The 27,625-nt window shown below is 43.7% G+C and overlaps 1 protein-coding gene across 4 annotated transcripts in view; it reads right to left on the bottom strand.

Annotated features, from left to right (window-relative positions):
- Positions 1–27,625, bottom strand: part of LOC138651858 (germ cell-specific gene 1-like protein) — a 212,386-nt gene that overhangs the window by 75,970 nt on the left and 108,791 nt on the right. For all 4 annotated transcript variants that reach the window (XM_069742416.1, XM_069742418.1, XM_069742415.1 and 1 more), the window contains exon 3: positions 26,533–26,580. In XM_069742416.1, coding sequence (XP_069598517.1) covers positions 26,533–26,580 — 48 coding nt within the window. The remainder of the gene's footprint in view (positions 1–26,532; positions 26,581–27,625) is intronic.

The raw sequence follows: 27,625 nt of genomic DNA, 5'->3' as shown, positions 1-27,625 counted from the left end.
TCTCAATCAACGTAATCCCAATACCTACATTCCTTTTATTAAAAACAAAGAGGGGAAGAAAATGTTTAATACCAAAGATATTCTCTCCAACTTTAGCGAATACTACAAATCTCTATATAACATAGCGGGTCACTATAAAGAGGCCCCACTACATTCTCTCCGTAACAAAATCAAATCATATTTACAGGAACATAAACTACCCACTCTGCCTGAAGGTGATCTACTTGATCTTGAAAGGGAATTCTCAGTGGAGGAGGTGTCTGAAACCATTAGCGCCCTGAAACAGGGCAAGAGCCCGGGCCCTGATGGGTACTCAGCAGGCTTCTACAAGTCGTTCAACTCGCTGCTTAGTCCAATATTCCTGAAGGCCTGTAATTTTGTCTCTCTTGGGGGCTCTTTCCCTACACAGGCACTCATCGCTCACATAACAGTTCTCCCTAAGCTGGGCAAGGACCCTTCTACATGCGAAAATTACCGCCCGATCTCTTTAATAAATCTGGATATTAAAATATATGCAAAAATGTTAGCCAATAGATTATGCCCCCTTCTACCAAAACTAATAAACCAAGACCAGGTGGGCTTCGTCCCAGGGCGAGAGGCGAGGGACAACACAATCCGAACCATCTCTCTAATTGACAGAGCGGGCAGGGAGGGGGACCCCCTGTGTATCATGTCAATAGATGCGGAAAAGGCCTTTGACCGGGTCCATTGGGAATTTATTTCCCAGACCCTAGAGGAAATTGGCCTAAACGAAAACATGCTGCGTAGGATCTCCGCCCTATATTCTTGTCCTAGTGCACAGGTCAAGGTAAATGGCACATTATCGGAAATGTTCCCGATCAGGAATGGTACAAGGCAGGGGTGCCCTCTCTCTCCCCTCTTATATATCCTAACAATGGAGCATTTAGCTGTGGCCCTGAGAAACAACCCATCAATTAATGGCATAAAATTACGTTCTGAAGAACATAAGCTAGCACTTTTTGCAGATGACATCCTCCTATATATCACGTCCCCCTCTACGAGTCTACCAAATATCATTTCGGAGCTACATAAATTTGGCCACCTAAGTAACTTCAAAATGAATTCCCATAAATCCGAAATCCTAAACATTTCACTCCAACTCCCCTTGGTGGATCAATTAAGGAGGTCCTTCCCATTTAAATGGAACTTTGATTCCCTTACTTATTTAGGTATCAAAATTACAAGCAAAACGTCGAAATTGTTTGAAAGCAACCTTGCGCCAATCCTACAGAAAACAAACTCAGACTTGGAGAAATGGCACAGGCTCCAATTGTCCTGGCTGGGTAGGATCAATGCAGTTAAGATGGACCTTCTGCCTCGTCTCTTATATTTTTTTCAAACAATTCCCCTATACTTGCCAGCTTCCTTCTTTTCCCGCCTCAAACAAATAATTACCCGTTTTATTTGGTCTCATAATCGGGCACGTATTTCATATACAACATTAAGTAGATCTAAACTGACAGGTGGATTGGGTCTCCCGGATCTCGCGATTTATAGTTATGCATCAATGGGAACCTGTATCCTAGACCTTTATCACAGTAAAAACAACAAAAAGTGGGTAAACCTAGAAAACGATCTTAACGGATGCGACCCTCAAGTTGTTCTTTGGACAGGAGGCAGGGGGCTAGGACCGGGCACTTACATACCTTTCCTCACGCGAAACATATTGCTTCTCATTAAAAACCGAAACAAAGACCTTCAGATCACAACTCTCCCGGGCCCTTTAATCCCAATTTATGACAACTCTGCTTTTCCAGCGGGGCTGAATAGAGAGACATTTCTAAATAAGAGAAAAGACTCCAAACCCATCATCCATGATTACTTAAAAGAAACTGGGATGAAGTCCCTCCGGGAATTATTCCCGGAGGAAGAATCCCACTCTATTGATTGGTTCTTCTATGAACAACTAAAAAGTTATATCCACTCAATCTCTAAACAAACCAATATCAGCAGGCCGCTAACTCCCTTTGAGATGCTTTGTATATCAGCAAATCCCCCGGATCATACTGTCTCGCTGCTGTATAAAATCTTCCAAGAGGGGAGGGCTCCGCTGCAGGGTTGGCCATTGTTTTTCCCGAAATGGGAGGGCGATCTGGGAAGGCCCTTGTCATCTGAAGACAGGGGAAAAATTCTTCTCTTCTCATCCAGATCGTCATTATGCGCGGTATCACAGGAGAGGAGCTATAAAATTCTAGCAAGATGGTATAGATGCCCCTCCATGGTGCATGTGGTGTTCCCCACGACCCCTGACACCTGCTGGAGATGTTTAAAGGAAATAGGCTCTTACATGCATATCTGGTGGGACTGCCCCCCCATAAAGGATTTGTGGTTGGCTGTCTTTGAACTCCATAATAAGCTGTCTATCACACAGATCCAACCTTCAGCAGGTCTAGCATTGCTGTCTCTATGCGACCTATCAATATCCAGGTTCAAGAGGGGTATCCTCAGACACTTTCTTACCGCAGTCAGAAATCTAATCCCTAGGTTTTGGAAACAAGAAAAATTTCCTACCCGTACAGAATTTGTGGCAGAACTTAATAACATCTATAGAATGGAGCAGTTGATAAACCAGTCACCAGGTAACGTAGAAAAAACCTACAACACATGGGCCCCTTGGATCGCTTTTAGGGAAACTCCTGAACTGGATCTCTGGGTTTCCAGAACCCGACACACTGTGTAGCTTATTTTCATATGCTTCCGGGCCGTTCCTCAGCATGCGTCTTGTCCGCTGGGCTACGGGGGCAGCCGCACTCCTTCCCTGAATTCCCCACCCCCTCATCCACCCCTCTCTTCTTCTTCTTTCTACCCTCTTTTCTTTCCTCTTTCTTACTTTCTATGTATGTCCTCCTCATATCCAGTTTTGATTTTCATATTGTATTTTAAATATCTACAAAGGAATTTAATAATTGTTACCAACTATCCCGGTAGTTCTTTATTGTTATTAACCCATAATTTCGGGATAGTCAAGAGCATTATTAATTAGAAAATTATATCGTAAGACATAAATGTAACTATGCTCTTCCTGTTCGATTTAAAATTACTGTCTATCATTGCACAGATTTATCAGTTTGTACTGTTTACCTTTATTCTTTATTGCTGTGACCAATAAAAATGATTTATACAAAATAAGTAACATTTCCCACATGTGTACTTTACATCAGCACAATTTTGGAAAGAACATTTTTTTGTTAGGGAGCTATAAGGGTTAAAAAGTTGACCAGCAATTTCTCATTTTTACAACACCATTTTTTTTTTAGGGACCACATCACATTTGAAGTCATTTTTAAGTCATTTTTGATAGAAAATAACCTAGTGTGACACCATTCTAAAAACTGCACCCACAAGGTTCTCAAAACCACATTCAAGAAGTTTATTAACCCTTCTGGTGCTTCACAGGAATTTTTGGAATGTTTTTAAAAAAAATGAACATTTAATTTTTTTTTCACAAAAAATTTAATTCAGCTCCAATTTGTTTTATTTTACCAAGGGTAACAGGAGAAAGTGGACCCCAAAAGATGTAGTACAATTTGTCCTGAGTACCCCTATACCACATATGTGGGGGTAAACCATTGTTTGGGCACATGGCAGAGCTCAGAAGGGAAGAGCGCCATTTGACTTTTTAATGCAAAATTGGCTGGAATTGAGATCGGACGCCATCCTGCATTTGGAGAGCCACTAATGTGCCTAAACATTGAAACCCCCTCAAGTGACACCATTTTGGAAAGTAGATCCCTAAGGAACTTATCTAGATGTGTGGTGAGCACTTTGACCCACCAAGTGCTTCACAGAAGTTTATGATGTAGAGCCGTAAAAATAAAAAATAATATTTTTTCACAAAAATGAAATTTTCGCCCCCAATTTTTAATTTTCCCAAGGTTACCAGAAGAAATTGTACCCCAAACGTTGTTGTGCAATTTGTCCTGAGTACGCTGATACCCCATATGTGGGGGTAAACCACTGTTTGGGTGCATGGCAGAGATCGGAAGGGAAGGAGCGCCGTTTGACTTTTCAATGCAATATTAGCTGGAATTGAGATGGGACGCCATGTTGCGTTAGGGAGCCCCTGATGTGCCTAAACATTGAAACCTCCACAAGTGACACCATTTTGGAAAGTAGACCCCCTAAGGAACTTATCTAGATGTGTGGTGAGCACTTTGACCCACCAAGTGCTTCACAGATGTTTATAATGTAGAGTCGTAAAAATAAAATATATTTTTTCACAGAAATTAATATTCACCCCCAATTTTTTATTTTCCCAAGGGTACCAGAAGAAATTGTACCCCAAAAGTTGTTGTGAAATTTGTCCTGAGTACGCTGATACCCCATATGTGGGGGTAAATCACTGTTTGGGTGCATGGCAGAGCTCGGAAGGGATGGAGCGCCATTTGGAATGCAGACTTAGATGGAATGGTCTGCAGGCGTCGCATTGCGTTTGTAGAGCCCCTAATGTACCTAAACAGTAGAAACCCCCCACAAGTGACTCCATATTGGAAACTAGACCCCCAAGGAACTTATCTAGATGTGTTGTGAGATCTTTTAACTCCCAAGTGTTTCACTACAGTTAGTAAAGCAGAGCCGTAAAAATAAAAAATCATTTTTTTTTCCACAAAAATTATCTTTAACACTGAGTTTTGTATTTTCCCAAGGGTAACAGGAGAAATTGGTCCCCAAAAGTTGTTGTCCAATTTGTCCTGAGTACGCTGTTACCCCATATGTGGGGGGGGGAACCAATGGTTGGGCGCATGGCAGAGCTTTGAATGGAAGGAGCGCCATTTGGAATGCGGACTTAGATGGATTGGTCTACAGGCATCACGTTGCATTTGCAGAGCCCCTAATGGACCTAAACAGTAGAAGCCCCCCACAATTGACCCCATATTGGAACCTAGACCCCCCAGCGAACTTATCTAGATGTGTTGTGAGAACTTTGAACCCCTAAGTATTGCACTACAGTTTATAACGCAGAGCCGTGAAAAAAAAAAATCATTTTTTCCCTACACAAATGGTTTTTAAGTCCCCCAAATGTTTATTTTCCCAAGGGTAACAAGAGAAATTGGACCCCAGAAGTTGTTGTCCAATTTGTCCTGAGTATGCTGATAGCCCATGTGTTGGGGTATACCCCTGTTTGGGCGCAAGGGAGAGCTCGGAAGGGAAGGAGCACTGTTTTACTTTTTCAATGCAGAATTGGCTGGAATTGAGATCGGATGCCATGTCGCGTTTGGAAAGCCCTTGATGTGCCTAAACAGTGGAAACCCCCCAATTCTAACTGAAACCCTAACCCAAACACACCCCTAATTCTAATCCCAAGCACACCCCTAACCCCAACTCCAACACACCCCTAACCCTAATCCCAACCGTAAATGTAATCCAGACCCTAACCCTAACCCTAGCCCAAACCCTAACCATAGCCTTACCCTAGCACTAACCCTAACCCTGGCCCTACGCCTAATGGGAAAATAGAAATAAATACATTTTTTTTATTTTTTTATTTTTCCCTAACTAAGGAGGTGATGAAGAGGTGTTTGATTTACTTTTATAGCGGGTTTTTTAGCGGATTTTTATTACTGGCAGCTGTCACACACTAAAAGACGCTTTTTATTGCAAAAAATATTTTTTTGCGTTACCACATTTCGAGAGCTAAAATTTTTCCATATTTTCGTCCACAGAGTCATGTGAGGTCTTGTTTTTTACGGGACGAGTTGACGTTTTTATTGGTAACATTTTCGGGCACGTGACGTTTTGTGATCGCTTTCTATTCTGATTTTTGTGAGGCAGTATGACCAAAAAAAAGCTATTCATGAATTTCTTTTTTTTTGTGGGGGGAGAGGCGTTTATACTATACCGTTCCGCGTTTGGTAAAATGGATTAAGCAATTTTGTTTTTCGGGTCAGTACGATTACAGCGATACCTCATTTATATCATTTTTTTATGCTTTGGCCCTTTTATACGATAAAAACCTTTATAGAAAAATAATTATTTTTGCTTAGCTTTATTTTGAGGATTATAACTTTTTTATTTTTTCGCTGATGACGCTGTATGGCAGCTCGTTTCTTGTGGGACAAGATGACATTTTCAGCGGTACCATGGTTATTTATATCCGTCTTTTTCATTGCATGTTATTCCACTTTTTGTTCGGCGGTATGATAATAAAGCTTTGTTTTTTTGCCTCGGTTTTTTTTTTTACGGTGTTCACTGAAGGGGTTAACCAGTGGGACAGTTTTATAGGTCAGGTCGCTACGTACGCGGAGATACTAAATATGTGTACTTTTATTGTTTTTTTTATTTAAAGAAATGTATTTATGGGAACAATATATATATATATATATATATATATTTATTTTATTTATTTTTTTAATTTAGGATTTATTTTTTTTACACATCTAAATATTTTTTTTTTACTTTATAACATTGCCCCAGGGGGGCATCATGTTATAAGGTCAGATTGCTGATCTGACACTTTGCAGAGCACTGTGTCAGATCAGTGATCTGAAATTTAGGGCTGCAGGCTTAACAGCGCTTGCTCTGAGCAGGCGCTGGTAAGCCACCTCTCTGCAGGACCCGAATGGAGCCCCACGGCCATTTTGGATCTGGGGCCTGCAGGGAGGAGACGCTCGGTACAAGGTGAGCACATCGCCTTGTACCGAGGGTCTCAAGGAAGCCCGCAGGGAGCCCCCTCCCTGCGCGATGCTTCCCTATGCCCCCGGAACGCTGCGATCATGTTTGATCGCAGTGTGCTGGGAGTTAATGTGCCAGGGCGGTCCGTGTCCACTCCTGGCACATAGTGCCGGATGTCAGCTGCGATAGTCAGCTGACACCCGGCTGCGATTACACCAAAGCTGCGCCCCCTGGTGGCATAAACTCATATGAACTCCAGCGTGGAAATTTTTCTGAATATTTTCCCTCGCTAGAGTTCATATGCGTTTATGCCAACAGGGGGCGCAGCTTCTATGATGGCACCGCAAGTCAACGAAGCTGCATTCCATTCTTTCCCCAGCTTTTACAGCCAGGGGCGACAGCATTAGCAGGCTCCTGGTTGTAAATGTATTTAACCCCTTCAGATGGATTTACATCGTGGGACATGACTGTACGGCGGACAGGTATGGGATATTGTTGCTTTTTTATTTTCACATTTTTGCAGAAGATGAGGGTTCTCAGTTGGATTGAGCATACAATAAAGATATTAAAACCCCATGTGTTTATTTATTTCATTAAAATACTTTATTCATAATGTGTGTCTATTTTTAACACTTTATTACTATTGGATTAATAATGGATAGGTGTCTTATTGACACCTCTCCATTATTAACCAGGCTTAATGTCACCTTACATTAGCAAGGTGACATTAACCCCTTATTATCCCATATCCCACCCCTACTAGGGAGTGGAAGAGAGTGGCCAAGTGCCAGAATAGGAGCTACTTTGTTTTAGAAACTTTCTGTTATGTCTGTTTGTTAAAACGTTATTGATACAGCAATGCCGGATTACACATGTTTTTAGTGTGTTTCTGCTGCAGAAAAGCACTAACAATGTATATACAGTAGAGACCAAAAGATTGGACACACCTTCTCATTTAAAGATTTTTCTGTATATTCATGACTATGAAAATTGTGCATTCACACTGAAGGCATCAAAACTATGAATTAACACATGTGGAATTATATACTTAACAAAAAAGTGTGAAACAACTGAAATTATGTCTTATATTCTAGGTTCTTAACCCCTTTACCCACAAGGGTGGTTTGCACGTTAATGACCGGGCCAATTTTTACAATTCTGACCACTGTCCCTTTATGAGGTTATAACTCTGGAACGCTTCAATGGATCCCAGTGATTCTGACACTGTTTTCTCGTGACATATTGTACTTCATGACAATGGTAAAAATTCTTTGATAGTACCTGCATTTATTTGTGAAAAAAACGGAAATTTGGCGAAAATTATGAAAATTTCGCAATTTTCCAACTTTTAATTTTTATGCAATTAAATCACAGAGATATGTCACACAAAATACTTAATAAGTAACATTTCCCACATGTCTACTTTACATCAGCACAATTTTGGAACCAAAATTTTTTTTGTTAGGGAGTTATAAGGGTTAAAAGTTGACCAGCAATTTCTCATTTCTACAACACCATTTTTTTTTAGGGACCACATCTCATTTGAAGTCATTTTGAGGGGTCTATATGATAGAAAATACCCAAGTGTGACACCATTCTAAAAACTACACCCCTCAAGGTGCTCAAAAACATATTCAAGAAGTTTATTAACCCTTCTGGTGCTTCACAGGAATTTTTTGAATGTTTAAATAAAAATGAACATTTAACTTTTTTTCACAAAAAATTTAATTCAGCTCCAATTTGTTTTATTTTACCAAGGGTAACAGGAGAAAATGGACCCCAAACATTGTTGTACAATTTGTCCTGAGTATGCCAATACCCCACATGTGGGGGTAAACCACTGTTTGGGCGCATGGCAGAGCTCGGAAGCGAAGGAGCGCCATTTGACTTTTCAATGCAAAATTGACTGGAATTGAGATGGGACGCCATGTTTCGTTTGGAGAGCCCCTGATGTGCCTAAACATTGAAACCCCCCACAAGTGACACCATTTTGGAAAGTAGACCCCCTAAGGAACTTATCTAGAGGTGTGGTGAGCACTTTGACCCACCAAGTGCTTCACAGAAGTTTATAATGTAGAACCGTAAAAATAAAAAATCATATTTTTTCACAAAAATTATCTTTTCGCCCCCAATGTTTTATTTTCCCAAAGGTAAGAGAAGAAATTGGACCCCAAAAGTTGTTGTACAATTTGTCCTGAGTACGCTGATAGCCCATATGTGGGGGTAAACCACTGTTTGGGCGGATGGGAGAGCTCGGAAGGGAAGGAGCGCCGTTTGACTTTTCAATGCAAAATTGACAGGAATTGAGATGGGACGCCATGTTGCGTTTGAAGAGCCACTGATGTGCCTAAACATTGAAACCCCCCACAAGTGACACCATTTTGGAAAGTAGACCCCCTAAGGGACTTATCTAGAGGTGTGGTGAGCACTTTGACCCACCAAGTGCTTCACAGAAGTTTATAATGTAGAACCGTAAAAATAAAAAATCATATTTTTTCACAAAAATTATCTTTTCGCCCCCAATTTTTTATTTTCCCAAGGGTAAGAGAAGAAATTGGACCCCAAAAGTTGTTGTACAATTTGTCCTGAGTACGCTCATACCCCATATGTGGGGGTAAACCACTGTTTGGGCGGATGGGAGAGCTCAGAAGGGAAGGAGCGCCGTTTGACTTTTCAATGCAAAATTGACAGGAATTGAGATAGAACGCCATGTTGCGTTTGAAGAGCCACTGATGTGCCTAAACATTGAAACCCCCCACAAGTGACACCATTTTGGAAAGTAGACCCACTAAGGAACTTATCTAGAGGTGTGGTGAGCACTTTGACCCACCAAGTGCTTCACAGAAGTTTATAATGCAGAGCCGTAAAAATAAAACAAAATTTTTTTCCCACAAAAATTATTTTTTTAGCCCCCAGTTTTGTATTTTTCCGAGGGTAACAGGAGAAATTGGACCCCAAAATTTGTTGCCCAATTTGTCCTGAGTGCGATGATACACCATATGTGGGGGGAACCACTGTTTGGGCACATGGGAGGGCTCAGAAGGGAAGGAGTGCCATTTGAATGCAGACTTAGATGGAATGGTCTACAGGTGTCACATTGCGTTTGCAGAGCCCCTAATGTACCTAAACAGTAGAAACCCCCCACAAGTGACACCATTTTGGAAAGTAGACCCCCTTAGGAACTTATCTAGATGTGTGCTGAGCGCTTTGACCCACCAAGGGCTTCACAGAAGTTTATAATGGAGAGCCGTAAAAATAAAACAAAAATTTTTTCCCACAAAAATTATTTTTTAGCCCCCAGTTTTGTATTTTCCCAAGGGTAACAGGAGAAATTGGACCCCAAAAGTTGTTGTCCAATTTGTCCTGAGTACGCTGATACCCCGTATGTTGGGGGAAAGCACCGTTTGAGCGCATGGCAGAGCTCGGAAAGGAAGGAGCGCCATTTGGAATGCAGACTTAGATGGAATGGTCTGCAGACGTCACATTGCGTTTGCAGAACCCCTAATGTACCTAAACAGTAGAAACCCCCCACAAGTGACCCCATATTGGAAACTAGACCCCCCAGGGAACTAATCTTGATGTGTTGTGAGAACTTTGAACCCCCAAGTGTTTCACTACAGTTTATAACGCAGAGCCGTGAAAATAAAAAATCTTTTTTTTTCCCACAAAAAATATGTTTTAGCCCCCAGTTTTGTATTTTCCCAAGGGTAACAGGAGAAATTGGACCCCAAAAGTTGTTGTCCTATTTGTCCTGAGTACGCTGATACCCCATATGTTGGGGTAAACCCCTGTTTGGGCACACGGGAGAGCTCGGAAGGGAAGAAGCACTGTTTTACTTTTTCAACGCAGAATTGGCTGGAATTGAGATCGGACGCCATGTCGCGTTTGGAGAGCCCCTGATGTGCCTAAACAGTGGAAACCCCACAATTATAACTGAAACCCTAATCCAAACACATCCCTAACCCTAATCCCAACAGTAACCCTAACCACACCTCTAACCCTGACACACCCCTAACCCTAATCCCAAACCTATTCCCAACTGTAAATGTAATCTAAACCCTAACTGTAACTTTAGCCCCAACCCGAACCCTAACTTTAGCCCCAACCCAAACTGTAGCCCTAACCCTAGCCCTAACCCTAGCCCTAACCCTAACCCTAGCCCTAACCCTAGCCCTAACCCTAACCCTAACCCTAGCCCTAGCCCTAACACTAGCCCTAACCCTAACCCTAGCCCTAACCCTAACCCTAGCCCTAACCCTAACCCTAGCCCTAACCCTAGCCCTAACCCTAGCCCTAGCCCTAACCCTAGCCCTAACCCTAGCCCTAATGGGAAAATGGAAATAAATACATTTTTTTAATTTTTCCCTAACTAAGGGGGTGATGAAGGGGGGTTTGATTTACTTTTATAGCGGGTTTTTTAGCGGATTTTTATGATTGGCAGCCGTCACACACTGAAAGACGCTTTTTATTGCAAAAAATATTTTTTGCGTTACCACATTTTGAGAGCTATAATTTTTCTATATTTTGGTCCACAGAGTCATGTGAGGTCTTGTTTTTTGCCGGACAAGTTGACGTTTTTATTGGTAACATTTTCGGGCACGTGACATTTTTTGATCGCTTTTTATTCCGATTTTTGTGAGGCAGAATGACCAAAGACCAGCTATTCATGAATTTCTTTTGGGGGAGGCGTTTATACCGTTCCGCGTTTGGTAAAATTGATAAAGCAGTTTTATTCTTCGGGTCAGTACGATTACAGCGACACCTCATTTATATCATTTTTTTATGTTTTGGCGCTTTTATACGATAAAAACTATTTTATAGAAAAAATAATTATTTTTGCATCGCTTTATTCTCAGGACTATAACTCTTTTATTTTTTTGCTGATGATGCTGTGTGGCAGCTCGTTTTTTGCGGGACAAGATGACGTTTTCAGCGGTACCATGGTTAATTATATCTGTCTTTTTGATCGTGTGTTATTCCACTTTTTGTTCGGCGGTATGATAATAAAGCGTTGTTTTTTGCCTCGTTTTTTTTTTTTTTTCTTACGGTGTTTACTGAAGGGGTTAACTAGTGGGCCAGTTTTATAGGTCGGGCCATTACGGAGGCGGCGATACTAAATATGTGTACTTTTATTGTTTTTTTTTTTATTTAGATAAAGAAATGTATTTATGGGAATAATATATATATATTTTTTTCATTATTTTGGAATATTTTTTTTAATTTTTTTTTACACATTTGAAAATTTTTTTTTTTACTTTTTTACTTTGTCCCAGGGGGGGACATCACAGATCGGTGATCTGACAGTTTGCACAGCACTCTGTCAGATCACCGATCTGACATGCAGCACTGCAGGCTTCACAGTGCCTGCTCTGAGCAGGCTCTGTGAAGCCACCTCCCTCCCTGCAGGACCCGGATCCGCGGCCATCTTGGATCCGGGCCTGGAGCAGGGAGGGAGGTAAGACCCTCGCAGCAATGTGATCACATCGCGTTGCTGCGGGGGGCTCAGGGAAGCCCGCAGGGAGCCCCCTCCCTGCGCGGTGCTTCCCTGCACCGCCGGCACATCGCGATCATCTTTGATCGTGGTGTGCCAGGGGTTAATGTGCCGGGGGCGGTCCGTGACCGCTCCTGGCACATAGTGCCGGATGTCAGCTGCGATAGGCAGCTGACACCCGGCCGCGATCGGCGGCGCTCCCCCCGTGAGCGCCGCCGATCGCGCTGGACGTACTATCCCGTCCATGGTCATAGGGGCCCACCCCACATGGATGGGATAGTACGTCCGATGTCAGAAAGGGGTTAAAAGTAGCCACCTTTTGCTTTGATGACTGCTTTGCACACTCTTGGCATTCTCTTGATGAGCTTCAAGAGGTAGTCACCGGGAATGGTCTTCCAACAATCTTGAAGGAGTTCCCAGAGATGCTTAGCACTTGTTGGCCCTTTTGCCTTCACTCTACGGTCCAGCTCACCCGAAACTATCTCGATTGGGTTCAGGTCTGGTGACTGTGGAGGCCTGGTCATCTGGCGTAGCACCCCATCACTCTCCTTCTTGGTCAAATAGCCCTTACACAGGCTGGAGGTGTGTTTGCGGTCATTGTCCTGTTGAAAAATAAATGATGGTCCAACTAAATGCAAACCGGATGGAATAGCATGCCGCTGCAAGATGCTGTGGTAGCCATGCTGGTTCAGTATGCCTTCAATTTTGAATAAATCCCCAACAGTGTCACCAGCAAAGCACCCGCACACCATCACACCTCCTCCTCCATGCTTCAGGGTGGGAACCAGGCATGTAGAGTCTATCCGTTCACCTTTTCTGCGTCGCACAAAGACACGGTGGTTGGATCCAAAGATTTCAAATTGGGACTCATCAGACCAAATCACAGATTTCCACTAGTCTTATGTTCATACCTTGTGTTCTTTGGCCCAAACAAGTCTCTTCTGCTTGTTGCCTGTCCTTAGCAGTTATTTTACCATGAAGGCCTGCTGCACAAAGTCTCCTCTTAAGGCCGGGATCACACATGCGAGAAACACGTCCGTGTCTCGCATGTGAAATCCAAGCTCTGGCGCCGGCACGCCAGAGCGAAGCGTGCGGCCGTATAGCAACACATGGAGCCGCACACTCCGCTCTGGAGTGCCGGTGCCAGAGCTTGGATTTCACATGCGAGACACGGACGTATTTCTTGCATGTGTGATCCCGGCCTAACAGTTGTTGTAGAGATGTGTCTGCTGCTAGAACTCTGTATGGCATTGACCTGGTCTCTAATCTGAGCTGCTGTTAACCTGCGATTTCTGAGGCTGGTGACTTGGATAAACTTATCCTCAGAAGCAGAGGTGACTCTTGGTCTTCCTTTCCTGGGGCGGTCCTCATGTGAGCCAGTTACTTTGTAGCGCTCAATGGTTTTTGCCACTGCACTTGGGGACACTTTCAAAGTTTTCCCAATTTTTTGGACTGACTGACCTTCATTTCTTAAAGTAATGATGGCCACTCATTTTTCTTTACTTAGCTGCTTTTTCTTGCCATAATACAAATTCTAACAGTCTATTCAGTAGGACTATCAGCTGTGTATCCACCAGACTTCTGCACAACACAACTGATGGTCCCAACCCCATTTATAAGGCAAGAAATCCCACTTATTAAACCTGACAGGGCACACCTGTGAATTGAAAGCCATTCCCGGTGACTACCTCATGAAGCTCATCAAGAGAATGCCAAAAGTGTGCAAAGCAGTCATCAAAGCAAAAGGTGGCTACTTTGAAGATCCTAGAATATAAGACATAATTTCAGTTTTTTCACACTTTTTTGTTAAGTATATAATTCCACATGTGTTAATTCATAGTTTTGATGCCTTCAGTGTGAATGTACAATTTTCATAGTCATAAAAATACAGAAAAATCTTTAAATAAGGTGTGTCCAAACTTTTTGTCTGTGTGTGTGTTTAATTGTGGATTTTCCTCATCTCATCTAAATTTACAGTGAAAATCTGAAAGTAAAATACATATTTATTGCAATAGAAATTGACATGTTATAGATTTCAAACACACATCGCAGGTCATTTTCCGCAATGTAAAAAAAGAAGCACAGTGGGCATGAGATTTGTATAAATCCTATCCTTTTCTGGAGCCGGAGCTGTAAGGTGCTGCACTTTTGCACTGCAAAAATACATGCATCAAAAACACCACACCAAATACTCGTCACATTGCATGAACTTAGTGCAAGGTTTTACAGTAGTGTAGCACCCCAGGAGTCCAGTTGCCACAGTGGCATTGCCTTCCTCAGGGGGGTGATGCCATGCCTGGAAGCAAAGAGGTGTCCCCTTACCAGCTGATGTTCGCATCCAACACTTTTCCTGACTCCAAACCAGAAGGGGGAGCTCTTACCCTGAAAACCGGGTTACTTCCCTATAAGTTCTGGTCTGGAGGTGGGGTTAGTTAGTTTAGTCAGTGTGAGGGAGCAGACAGAGAAGGAGGAAGAGACAAGAAGTGAGGAGAACCTTAGGGATTGGAGCTGCGACTGAGCTCACCCCAGTGCTGAGCGCTGAAGATTGGACATTGGAGTCCATGGTTATGTTGGAACTGCAGGCCCTGCAACCAAATCCAGAGGACAGGAGATTGCAGGTCTCATGGTCCCAGCTGATACCCGGAGGCTCAGCAGTATAGGAAAGCCTGGAGTCACCACGAGGGAGTGACACTTGGAACAGGCTCAAGCTGCCTGCCATGCAGGTAGTGTTTCACTTTGTGAACAGACGGAGAGAGGACCTTGAGGAGAGCTAAAAGCCCCAAGCACTCAGAGAACAGAGCAGCAGGAAGGCCTCAAACCCCACCTTGCTAGGTGGAGTCTGAATTGCTTCCAGGCTGCCCGGATCTCCATCACCAGCTGTGACTTGTGCCCCGGACTGCACCTGCAACCTGGGATTAAAGGTAAAGAAAACTACAACCCCGATAGTTATTCCTGCACTCTCAGTCCTGGACCTTTTAGTCCTGAACCCCAACATCCACAAGTCCCTTACAAAACTGCACTGGTAGCCCTGGGGCCCCGCTCCACCTGTGGGCAGCAGAGCCATCCCAGCTGCATCACCATCAGCTCCAGTGGTCCCCTTAACCCCTTCCCGACCTGTGACACAGCGTATGCGTCATGAAAGTCGGTGCCAATCCGACCTGTGACGCATATGCTGTGTCACAGAAAGATCGCGTCCCTGCAGATCGGGTGAAAGGGTTAACTCCCATTTCACCCGATCTGCAGGGACAGGGGGAGTGGTAGTTTAGCCCAGGGGGGGTGGCTTCACCCCCCCGTGGCTACGATTGCTCTGATTGGCTGTTGAAAGTGAAACTGCCAATCAGAGCGATTTGTAATATTTCACCTAAAAAACTGGTGAAATATTACAATCCAGCCATGGCCGATGCTGCCATATCATCGGCCATGGCTGGAAATACTAATGTGCCCCCACCCCACCGATCGCCCCCCCAGCCCCCCGATCTGTGCAGCGCTCCCCTCCGTCCTGTGCTCCGCTCCCCCGTCCTCCTGTCCCCTCCTCCCGTGCTCCAGTCAACCCCCCCGCACTCCGATCACCCCCCCGCACAGCGATCCCCCCCGTGCTCCGATCACCCCCCCCTGCACAGCGATCCCCCACCCCGTGCTCCAATCCACCCGCACGCACACCGATCCTCATCCGTGCTCCGACGCCCCACACCCCGTGCTCCGACGCCTCCCACCCGTGCTCCGACGCCCCCCCCGTGCTCCGACGCCCCCCCGTGCCCTGATCTCCCCCCCCTTATACTTACCGAGCCTGCCGGTGTCCGTCTTCTTTCCTGGGCGCCGCCATCTTCCAAAATGGCGGGCGCATGTGCAGTGCGCCCGCCGAATCTGCCGGCCGGCAGATTCGTTCCAGAGTGAATTTTGATCACTGAGATATAACCTATCTCAGTGATCAAAATAAAAAAATAGTAAATGACCCCCCCCCCCTTTGTCACCCCCATAGGTAGGGACAATAAAAAAAATAAAGAATTTTTTTTTTTTCACTAAGGTTGGAGTTAGAACTAGGGTTAGGGTTAGGGGTAGGGTTAGGGGTAGGGTTAGGGTTAGGGTTAGGGGTAGGGTTAGGGCTAGGGGTAGGGTTAGGGGTAGGGTTAGGGTTAGGGGTAGGGGTAGGGTTAGGGTTAGGGGTAGGGGTAGGGTTAGGGTTAGGGGTAGGGTTAGGGGTAGGGTTAGGGTTCGGGATGTGCACACGTATTCTGGTCCTCTGCGGATTTTTCCGCAGAGGATTTGATAAATCCGCAGTGCTTAACCGCTGTGGATTTACCGCGGTTTTTCTGCGCATTTCACTGCGGTTTTACAACTGCGATTTTCTATTGGAGCAGGTGTAAAACCGCTGCGGAATCCGCAGAAAGAAGCGACATGCTGCAGAATGTAAACCGCTGCGTTTCCGTGCTGTTTTTCTGCAGCATGTGTACAGCGATTTTTGTTTCCCATAGGTTTACATTGAACTGTAAACGCATGGAAAACTGCTGCGGATCCGCAGCGTTTTCCGCAGCGTGTGCACATACCTTTAGAATTAGGCTATGTGCACACGGTGCGGATTTGGCTGCGGATTGGCCGCTGCGGATTCGCAGCAGTGTTCCATCAGGTTTACAGTACCATGTAAACATATGGAAAACCAAATCCGCTGTGCCCATGGTGCGGAAAATACCGCGCGGAAACGCTGTGTTGTATTTTCCGCAGCATGTCAATTCTTTGTGCGGATTCCGCAGCGTTTTACACCTGTTCCTCAATAGGAATCCACAGGTGAAATCCGCACAAAAAACACTGGAAATCCACGGTAAATCCGCAGGTAAAACGCAGTTCCTTTTACCCGCGCATTTTTCAAAAATGGTGCTGAAAAATCTCATACGAATCCGCAACGTTGGCACATAGCCTTAGGGTTGGAATTAGGGTTGTGGTTAGGGGTGTGTTGGGGTTAGGGTTGTGATTAGGGTTACGGCTACAGTTGGGATAAGGGTTAGGGGTGTGTTGGAGTTAGAATTGAGGGGTTTCCACTGTTTAGGCACATCAGGGGGTCTCCAAACGCAACATGGCGCCACCATTGATTCCAGCCAATCTTGTATTCAAAAAGTCAAAAGGTGCTCCCTCACTTCCGAGCCCCGACGTGTGCCCAAACAGTGGTTTACCCCCACATATGGGGTACCAGCATACTCAGGACAAACTGCGCAACAATTACTGGAGTCCAATTTCTCCTGTTACTCTTGAGAAAATAAAAAATTGCTTGCCAAAACATAATTTTTGAGGAAAGAAAAATGATTTTTTATTTTCACGGCTCTGCGTTGTAAACGTCTGTGAAGCACTTGGGGGTTCAAAGTGCTCAGCACATATCTAGATAAGTTCCTTGGGGGGTCTAGTTTCCAAAATGGGGTCACTTGTGGGGGGTTTCTACTGTTTAGGCACACCAGGGGCTCTGCAAACGCAACGTGACGTCCGCAGACAATTCCATCAAAGTCTGCATTTCAAAAGTCACTACTTCCCTTCTGAGCCCCGACGTGTGCCCAAACAGTGGTTTACCCCCACACATGGGGTATCGGCGTACTCAGGAGAAACTGGACAACAACTTTTGTGGTCCAATTTCTCCTGTAACCCTTGGGAAAATAAAAAATTCTGGGCTAAAAAATTATTTTTTAGGAGAGAAAACGTATTTATTATTTTCATGGCTCTGCGTTATAAACTTCTGTGAAGCACTTGGGGGTTGAAAGTGCTCACCACATATCTAGATAATTTCATTTCGGGGTCTAGTTTCCGAAATGGGGTGACTTGTGGGGGGTTTCTACTGTTTAGTCACATCAGGGGCTCTGCAAACGCAACGTGACGCCCGTAGAGCATTTATAATATAACTTTTAATTATCTCTTCTAAAACATTTTCCGATGGACAAAACAAAACAAAGTGCATATAGTGCTCAAAACAACCAGTGCTCAATTAAAAAAATGGTTTGATCTCACCACATCAGTCGCTTATTCAGGAGCATCCAAATGTACATACGGAAGCACGGGGAATAAAGTATATGAGTATGCAGAGTAACTATACTACCCGGTCGTGCCCCTGTACTGCTCCCGTCCTGACAAGGACAGTACCCAAGTCAGACTAAATCTTGTACCCACCATAAACAGAGATAAACATCCCTACGCGTTTCCTCTCCCATAGGGGAGACTCCTCAGGGGAACAAAAAGAATTCGGGGGTATACCTCTAATACTGTATGTAATTAAGAGGTGTATAGCCCCTGCATGGTTACACCCTAGTTATTAGCTTTTGTGGTGCTATTTGTAGTCCTTCCCTGTTATGGCTGGCTTCCTGGCAACGGGACCAGATACTGACCTATGGCTCAGTGAAGCCAAAGACATTTTTTCAGAAAAAACCTTTGCCCAGAAAAAATATACTCCAACATATACAGCGGCATTTAAGGATTTGAATAAAATATATAAAGAACATACTAGCTCATGGTGGGAAATCCAGAGCCTTGAAACATACATTAAGAATAATATAGTACCGAGGGGATTACGCATTACCCTACTGCCGGCCCCCCGGTGTCGGAGTTCTCAGCTACTAAGTCTCTGGGAAAAGGAAGCAACGAATAGCTCCTTAAGATTAATGAATTTACTGGTTATAGAGGAAAAAAATAATTTTGAGAAGTTAAATACAAAATTAAAAGAACAGATTGAGATAGTCAATAAATTCAAAGGTGAAAGTGACTTTGGGGTGAAGGAAACACAATTACAGAACTCAATTGAAAAATTCCAGTATAAATTAAAAGAGAGGAAACATAAACAATTTCTAAGGGATCTCCAGGACTTCCGGGACAATAAAATCTATCAGTTTCTGGGAGACCGTATAGAGAGAGGGGAAAGGGAAACAGACCTGTCCTCAACAGAAACGGACATCTCGGATTCAGAGACGAGACAGAGATCAACTCGTGGCCGGCAGAGGGGTAAAAACAGAGGCTACTCAAGAGGGGGTAACTTTCACCCAGTGTCTAGACCGGGTTTTTTAGACAGCACATACTCCCTGAGGAGCAGGAACCCATTCAACAGGGACTAGAGCTACAGGTGGTGAACCTATCGGATAAAAACATCAGTGAAGCAGAAATGACGGTACTAAGTAAGGGGCTATCCTTTATTCCCACCACAGACTTCTCTACCTTTGATTGCGTTAAAGATTTAAACCTGTTTGTCAGGAAATTAAGATGGCATAAATTTTTTAAACAACAGAATAGGCGGATTTGCGCAGGACTGGACATCCCTGTGGATATATTCCAGGATGTGCAGCTCTTGGCCAATCTTGACCGTACACTGCCTTCCACAAGGGGTCAGGGTCCATTTTCATCTTTAAAAAAGAAGAGTACTAGGATGCCACCGATGGGGGGGGATGTTTCTGCTATAGATGTGTTTCTCCAACTGACCACGGAAGAAATCAAACAAAATGAGAGTTCCCATATAAGATACAATCTTACAAAAAATCAGATGGAGTCTCTCCGGGGTTTGGAGACAGACACATCTATAGTGATCAAACCCTCCGACAAAGGGGGAAACGTGGTCGTTATGAATGTGGGGGGATATAGGGATATGTGTCTCTCCCTATTAAATGATACGGCCACGTATACTCAGATTAGAGGTTACCAGATGGACACTACAACAGATAAATTAAAAAACATATTGGATGGGGCTTTAAACAAAAAACTGATTAGCCAGGAGGAGTATGACTATCTCCTCCCTAAGTACCCGGTGATGGCTACGTTCTATGCACTTCCAAAACTGCATAAGGGCCTACACCCTCTTAAGGGAAGACCCATTGTATCAGGGATCGGGAGTATTAGCCAAAATATGGGTAATTATCTGGACGAAATCCTCAGACCCTTTGTGAGTGCATTGCCATCGCACCTGAGGGATACGGCTGACCTTCTGAGTAAATTGGACAGTGTATGTGTGGAACCTGAAGTACTTCTGGCAAGTATTGACATTGAGGCCTTATATTCATCAATCCCACACAATTTTGGGATTCTTGGCGTTAAACATTTTTTGGGCACAAGGGGATGCCAATATGCCCCCCACAATGAATTGGTCATCTCTCTCCTTGAATTTGTTTTGTTGAACAACTATTTCACTTTTGATGGTAAGGTCCTCCACCAGCTCAGGGGCACCGCCATGGGTAATCCATGTGCGCCAAGTTACGCAAACCTGTTCCTGGGCTGGTGGGAGGACACCATCGTGTTTTCGGATAGATCTGTGCATTTCACCAGCAAGATAGATTTATGGGTGAGATTTATAGACGATGTTTTCATTTTATGGCGGGGTGCCATCTCTGATTTTAAGGAGTTTATAGATCTACTCAATCAGAATGAGATAGGCCTCAGATTCACCTATGAAGTGGACCCTTCGAGACTTGCTTTTCTCGATGTTCTGATTACGAAACCCACAAATGGGGGTATATTAGAAACTACCATCTTTCGAAAACCCTCTTCCACCAACTCTTTTTTGAAATGGGAAAGCCACCATCCATATCCCCTGAGGAAGGGCATACCTAAGGGCCAATATCTACGCCTAAAAAGAAATTGTTCCAATACTAGGGACTTTAAGATCAAGGCGGATGACCTGCGTCGTAGGTTCCTGACCAGAGGGTACCCTGATCGAATATTGAGGGAAGCATTCAAATATGCAAAGGAACAAGATAGGAGGGATTTGATGGTACCCAAAAAGAGAATTGAACATTCAAATGAAAAAGCCAGACTCATCTGTACCTATGATAATGGGGCCCAAATGGTCAGACAAGTGGTACAAAAACATTGGGGTATTCTTCAGATGGACGAAGACATCAGAGAGTTTGTAGGTGAAAGACCCCTTATCACGTACAGAAAGAGTAAGACTATTGGAAATCGATTGGTACGCAGCCACTTTGTTACACCTACTATCAGAGAAACCTGGTTACCAGGAAAGACTTGTGGATGTTATCGCTGTGGTAACTGTATGGCCTGCGAGCATGTAACAGTGGGAAAGAGGTTTGAAGGTATTGGTGAATCGTTTGAGATCAGGGATTTCATCAATTGCAAAACAAAAGGGATCATCTATCGGATCATGTGCAGATGCGGGAAGGCCTATGTAGGGAAAACCTGCAGAGAATTCAGGAGAAGGATAGGTGAACACCTAGGAGACATTCGTAACAGAAGGGAGACGTCAGTGGCCAGACATGTTAATGTTATGCATAATGGGGACAGGAAGGCCATACAATTTATGGGTATCGAGAAAGTGAAACCACCCAGAAGAGGAGGAGACTATGATAGGCTCCTGCTCCAAAAGGAATCTAGGTGGATTTTTCGCCTCCATACTTGTCATCCGGAGGGTCTAAATGAGCAGTTAAATTATAGTTGTTTTCTTTGAGAAATTGGGGGGTTGGATATCTGTATCCCCTTCTTTGGTGCTTAATGGGTTAATGGGTTGGAGTTGGTGTTTCGGCTGTCAGGGAGTTGCTAGTCATAAAAACAGGATGAGTTTCATCCATTGGGATGTTGGGGTCATGAGCCATTGCCATTTCCTGGAAATAAATACTTTTCTCCTACCTAATTTTGGGGGGACGAATAAAGGAGAGTTTTGTGTTTAATATTTTCTATGGATAGATTCAGAGGGGCTTTTCCCCCCTGTATTAATTATCTTCTCTTATTTTGACATCTTCATAGGTCCCGGTATAGCGGCGCTTTATCCTATCTCCTTCCCCTCCTCCTCCCTCCTCCTTCCCTTCCCTGTCTCTCCCCTTTTGGATTGGGGTTTATAAGTATTTATGGGCTGATTTTGCCCATTTGGGGAGTAGAATTACCATGCGAGTATAGTAGTACGTCCTGTTTATTATCAATTAAATGGCACAATGTCCGGATGTGTACTGAGAGATTAGGTACACACAATGTACCCGCCAGCAAACCATGGAGTTGCGGGACCTGAGGACGCATGCGCGAGCCTTGACAGATTTCTGTCATAGAAGCAGGGACCGGTATTGGCCGGAGAAATATGCGCACGCGCACACGCATAGCCATGACGGACGGTTGTCATGGAAGCGGGGACGCAGATGGAGGTCGCTTGTGGGGCGGTACTGCGCAGGAGGGGAAACGACTGGTGCGGCTAACAGGAAGTGGAGTTAATTTCAGGTTCGGCATGGAGCCCGCATGCATGGCAGTGGTAAATCGGATTATGGATCGGCGTGGTAACATAACGCCTAGAACATTATTGCGCAATAGCGTAAGTGCTTAGCGCCTTGAACCGGAAATGGAGATATAGTGAAATGGTGGCGCATAATCCGTACGGAGAGTAATGAAGGGACCAGCCGGATTACCGGGTTATGGGTTGCTAAGGCAACATAATGCCTGTGACGCTTGGTAAAAGAAGCGACTATTCAAATCCTGTCGCAGTAACACACTATGCGTTGCTATGGCAATAGAACACTGAGAGCACCCGGTTAATCAGGGACCGGAAGTGAGGTAGGACGCCATGCATTTAGGATGAAAAGGAGGAGAGACTATATGAGGGGGCAAGGCCCTGAATGCATCTCACCATACCATAGTCCACACCAAAAGTCAGGTGCACTGGACACATAGTAGCCACCTGCTAATGCAGGGGCTATACACCTCTTAATTACATACAGTATTAGAGGTATACCCCCGAATTCTTTTTGTTCCCCTGAGGAGTCTCCCCTATGGGAGAGGAAACGCGTAGGGATGTTTATCTCTGTTTATGGTGGGTACAAGATTTAGTCTGACTTGGGTACTGTCCTTGTCAGGACGGGAGCAGTACAGGGGCACGACCGGGTAGTATAGTTACTCTGCATACTCATATACTTTATTCCCCGTGCTTCCGTATGTACATTTGGATGCTCCTGAATAAGCGACTGATGTGGTGAGATCAAACCATTTTTTTAATTGAGCACTGGTTGTTTTGAGCACTATATGCACTTTGTTTTGTTTTGTCCATCGGAAAATGTTTTAGAAGAGATAATTAAAAGTTATATTTTAAGTTTACTGGGTTCCTCCTGGCTTTATATATGTACTTCTATTAGAGGACCATCTAGGGGTTCCAAATACATGGTTACACCCTAGTTATTAGCTTTTGTGGTGCCCGTAGAGCATTCCATCAAAGTCTGTATTTCAAAACGTCACTACTTCCCTTCTGAGCCCCGGCAAGTGCCCAAATAGTAGTTTACCCCCACATGTGGGGTATCACCGTACTCAGGAGAAACTGGACAACAACTATTGGGGTCAAATTTCTCCTGTTACCCTTGGGAAAATTAAAAAATTCAGGGCTAAAAAATTATTTTTGAGGAAAGAAAACGTATTTATTATTTTCACTGCTCTGTGTTATGAACTTCTGTGAAGCACTTGGGGGTTCAAAGTGCTCACCTCACATCTAGATAAGTTCCTTTCGGGGTCTAGTTTCCAAAATGGGGTCACTTGTGGGGGGTTTCTACTGTTTAGCCACATCAGGGGCTCTGCAAACGCAACGTGACGCCCGCAGAGCATTCCATCAAAGTCTGCATTTCAAAACGTCACTACTTCACTTCCGAGCCCCAGCATGTGCCTAAACAGTGGTTTACCCCCACATATGGGGTATCAGCGTACTCAGGAGAAACTGGACAACAACTTTTGGGGTCAAATTTCTCCTGTTACCCTTGGGAAAATAAAAAATTGCGGGCTAAAAAATCATTTTTGAGAAAAGAAATTTTTTATTTTATTTTCATGGCTCTGCGTTATAAACTTCTGTGAAGCACTTGAGGGTTCAAAGTGCGCACCACACATCTAGATTAGTTCCTTTGGGGGTCTAGTATCCAAAATGGGGTCATTTGTGGGGGATCTCCAATGTTTAGGCACACAGGGGCTCTCCAAACGTGACATGGTGTCCGCTAATGATTGGAGCGAATTTTCCATTTAAAAAGCCAAATGGCGTGCCTTCCCTCCTGAGCCCTGCCGTGCGCCCAAACAGTGGTTTACCCCCACATATGGGGTATCTGCGTACTCAGGACAAACTGGACAACAGCATTTGTGGTCCAATTTCTCCTATTACCATTGGCAAAATAGGAAATTCCAGGCTAAAAAATCATTTTTGAGAAAAGAAAAATTATTTTTTATTTTCATGGCTCTGCATTATAAACTTCTGTGAAGCACCTGGGGGTTTAAAGTGCTCAGTATGCATCTAGATAAGTTCCTTGGGGGGTCTAGTTTCCAAAATGGGGTCACTTGTGGGGGAGCTTCAATGCATAGGCACACAGGGGCTCTCCAAATGCGACATGGTGTCCGCTAACAATTGGAGCTAATTTTCCATTCAAAAAGTCAAAAGGCACGCCTTCCCTTCCGAGCCCTGCCGTGTGCCCAAACAGTGGTTTACCCCCACATATGAGGTATCGGCGTACTCGGAAGAAATTGCTCAACAAATTTTACGATCCATTTTATCCTATTGCCCATGTGAAAATAAAAAAATTGAGGCGAAAAGAAATTTTTTGTGAAAAAAAAGTACTTTTTCATTTTTACAGATCAATTTGTGAAGCACCTGAGGGTTTAAAGTGCTCACTAGGCATCTAGATAAGTTCCTTGGGGGGTCCAGTTTCCAAAATGGGGTCACTTGTGGGGGAGCTCCAATGTTTAGGCACACAGGGTCTCTCCAAATGCGACATGGTGTCCGCTAACGATGGAGATAATTTTTCATTCAAAAAGTCAAATGGCGCTCCTTCCCTTCCGAGCCTTACCATGTGCCCTAACAGTGGTTTACCCCCACATGTGAGGTATAGGTGTACTCAGGAGAAATTGCCCAACAAATTTTAGGATCCATTTTATCCTATTGCCCATGTGAAAATAAAAAAATTGAGGGGAAAATAATTTTTTTGTGAAAAAAAGTACTTTTTCATTTTTACAGATCAATTTGTGAAGTACCTGGGGGTTTAAAGGGCTCACTATGCATCTAGATAAGTTCCTTGGGGCGTCTAGTTTCCAAAATGGGGTCACTTGTGGGGGAGCTCCAATTTTTAGGCACACGGGGGCTCTCCAAACGTGACATGGTGTCCGCTAAAGAGTGCAGCCAATTTTTCATTCAAAAAGTCAAATGGCGCTCCTTCCCTTCCAAGCCCTGCCGTGCGCCCAAACAGTGGTTTACCCCCACATATGAGGTATCAGCGTACTCAGGACAAATTGGACAACAACTTTCGTTGATCAGTTTCTCCTTTTACCATTGGGAAAATAAAAAAATTGTTGCTGAAAAATCATTTTTGTGACTAAAAAGTTAAATGTTAATTTTTTCCTTCCATGTTGCTTCTGCTGCTGTGAAGCACCTGAAGGGTTAATAAACTTCTTGAATGTGGTTTTGTGCACCTTGAGGGGTACAGTTTTTAGAATGGTGTCACTTTTGGGTATTTTCAGCCATATAGACCCCTCAAACTGACTTCAAATGTGAGGTGGTCCCTAAAAAAAATGGTTTTGTAAATTTCGTTGTAAAAATGAGAAATCGCTGGTCAAATTTTAACCCTTATAACTTCCTAGCAAAAAAAAATTTTGTTTCCAAAATTGTGCTGATGTAAAGTAGACGTGTGGGAAATGTTATTTATTAACTATTTTGTGTCACATAACTCTCTGGTTTAACAGAATAAAATTTCAAAATGTGAAAATTGCGAAATTTTCAAAATTTTCGCCAAATTTCCGTTTTTATCACAATTAAACACAGAATTTATTGACCTAAATTTACCACTAACATGAAGCCCAATATGTCACGAAAAAACAATCTCAGAACCGCTAGGATCCATTGAAGCGTTCCTGAGTTATTACCTCATAAAGGGACACTGGTCAGAATTGCAAAAAACGGCAAGGTCTTTAAGGTCAAAATAGGCTGGGTCATGAAGGGGTTAAGCGGCGTCGGCCATTTATAGCCAAACACCACAGGTGGCATCACGTAAATCCCTTCCGAACTTCCCCATTCTTATTTTTATTTCGCGTCCAGGGCCACAGACCAGGTCACCGCTGCCTTGACCACCCCTTTAAGAGCCGTGCGACCCAGTTCCGAGTACCCCACAGCCCTAGCGGGTGTTGCAGTAGCTTAATCAAAGTATTTTTAAAGCCTCCCAACATAATCTTCAGTCAGCCCGAGGCCAGTGTTTGGCTGCAGCTGCCTTGTGTGTACACAGCACATCATCACCACTAGCGTACAATGTATATAATGGATGAGTGTCATTTTTTTTGTTATTTTACCTGAATGCCTTCCTTTGGCAAAGTTTTCATGATCTTGGATAAATCTTTTCCATTTGTATAAGTATATAAAGTGTATCCTCTCTGACCTTTGCACAATAGTGTATAGCCATAATAGCATGCATTATGTTATGTAATGTTATTATAAAAGTACAGATCGTATATACCTTTTTCGGAATCTGGAGATAGTTCGATAAAGCTACGGCATGCCTCTTCTGAAACAAAACAAAGTAAAGTTAAATATAATAATGTCCTGAATGTAAGCTACCATATAAGTTACACACTTGCTACAAAGCACGTTACTATACACCTAGCCATTTAGTCCAGTGGGCAGTCTTAAAGGAAATCTATCAGCAGGTTTTTGTTATGTAAGCCGAGAGCAGCTTGATTTAGAGACAGAGACCCTGATTCCAGTGATGTGTCACTTACTCGGCTGCATGCCGCAGTTTTGATAATATCATAGTTTTTTCAGCAGAAGATTGTCCTTAAAGGACTAGTTGCCTGGTGCCATGTAGTCCTCCATATTCATGAGGTCTATATAAATGCATCCCCACCACTGATTGGCAGCTTTCAACCTATGCATAGTGTACACAGAAACCTGTCACTCAGTGTGTGGGCGGGGTATACACAGCTCGGCACTCAGAGCACTGCTATATCTGCAGCAGAGAAAACAGTTTATTTATTTTATCAATACTGCAACAAGTAGCACAGTAAGTGACACATCTCTGAAACCAAGTTCTCTGCCCCTACATCATACTGCTCTCAGATTACACAGCGAAAACCTGGTGAAAGATTCTCTTTAATAGATATGTGCTCTGAACACGTTATAGAATAATAGTCTGTCACTCACTTAGTAACATTTCTTGTACTTGTTTATATTTTATGTATCTTTTAATATAAGTTTTACATTATGTTACATACTGTTTAATTTATAGAATGTGGTTTTATGTTTATCGATTAGAACAAAGTTAATGGAAGCCTGTAGGATCCCCCGTGGCCTCCACTCCAGCAGCATTCAGCCATATCTGATTAATCTCCCCCTAACCAGCCCTGTATAACATCATTCAGATAAATAAGCTTTAAAAAACCCTTTATAACCTCCGCTTTCCCTATGCTAATGAGGGCTTTGACTAGTCAATGCGGCGTTAGTTCCCCAGAGTAGTCAGCCCTCTTTTCTTGTTATCAGGCCCCTGTGGCTGAATGCTGCTGGAGTGGAGGCCACAGGGGATCTGACAAAGAGTCAATGAGGCTGAGGCTGGT

Source organism: Ranitomeya imitator, chromosome 10 (genome assembly GCF_032444005.1).
Source record: "Ranitomeya imitator isolate aRanImi1 chromosome 10, aRanImi1.pri, whole genome shotgun sequence".
In the NCBI taxonomy this organism is placed as follows: domain Eukaryota; kingdom Metazoa; phylum Chordata; class Amphibia; order Anura; family Dendrobatidae; genus Ranitomeya; species Ranitomeya imitator.
Note: the sequence above shows the minus strand (reverse complement) of the source record. Positions and strands in the feature narration are given on the sequence as shown.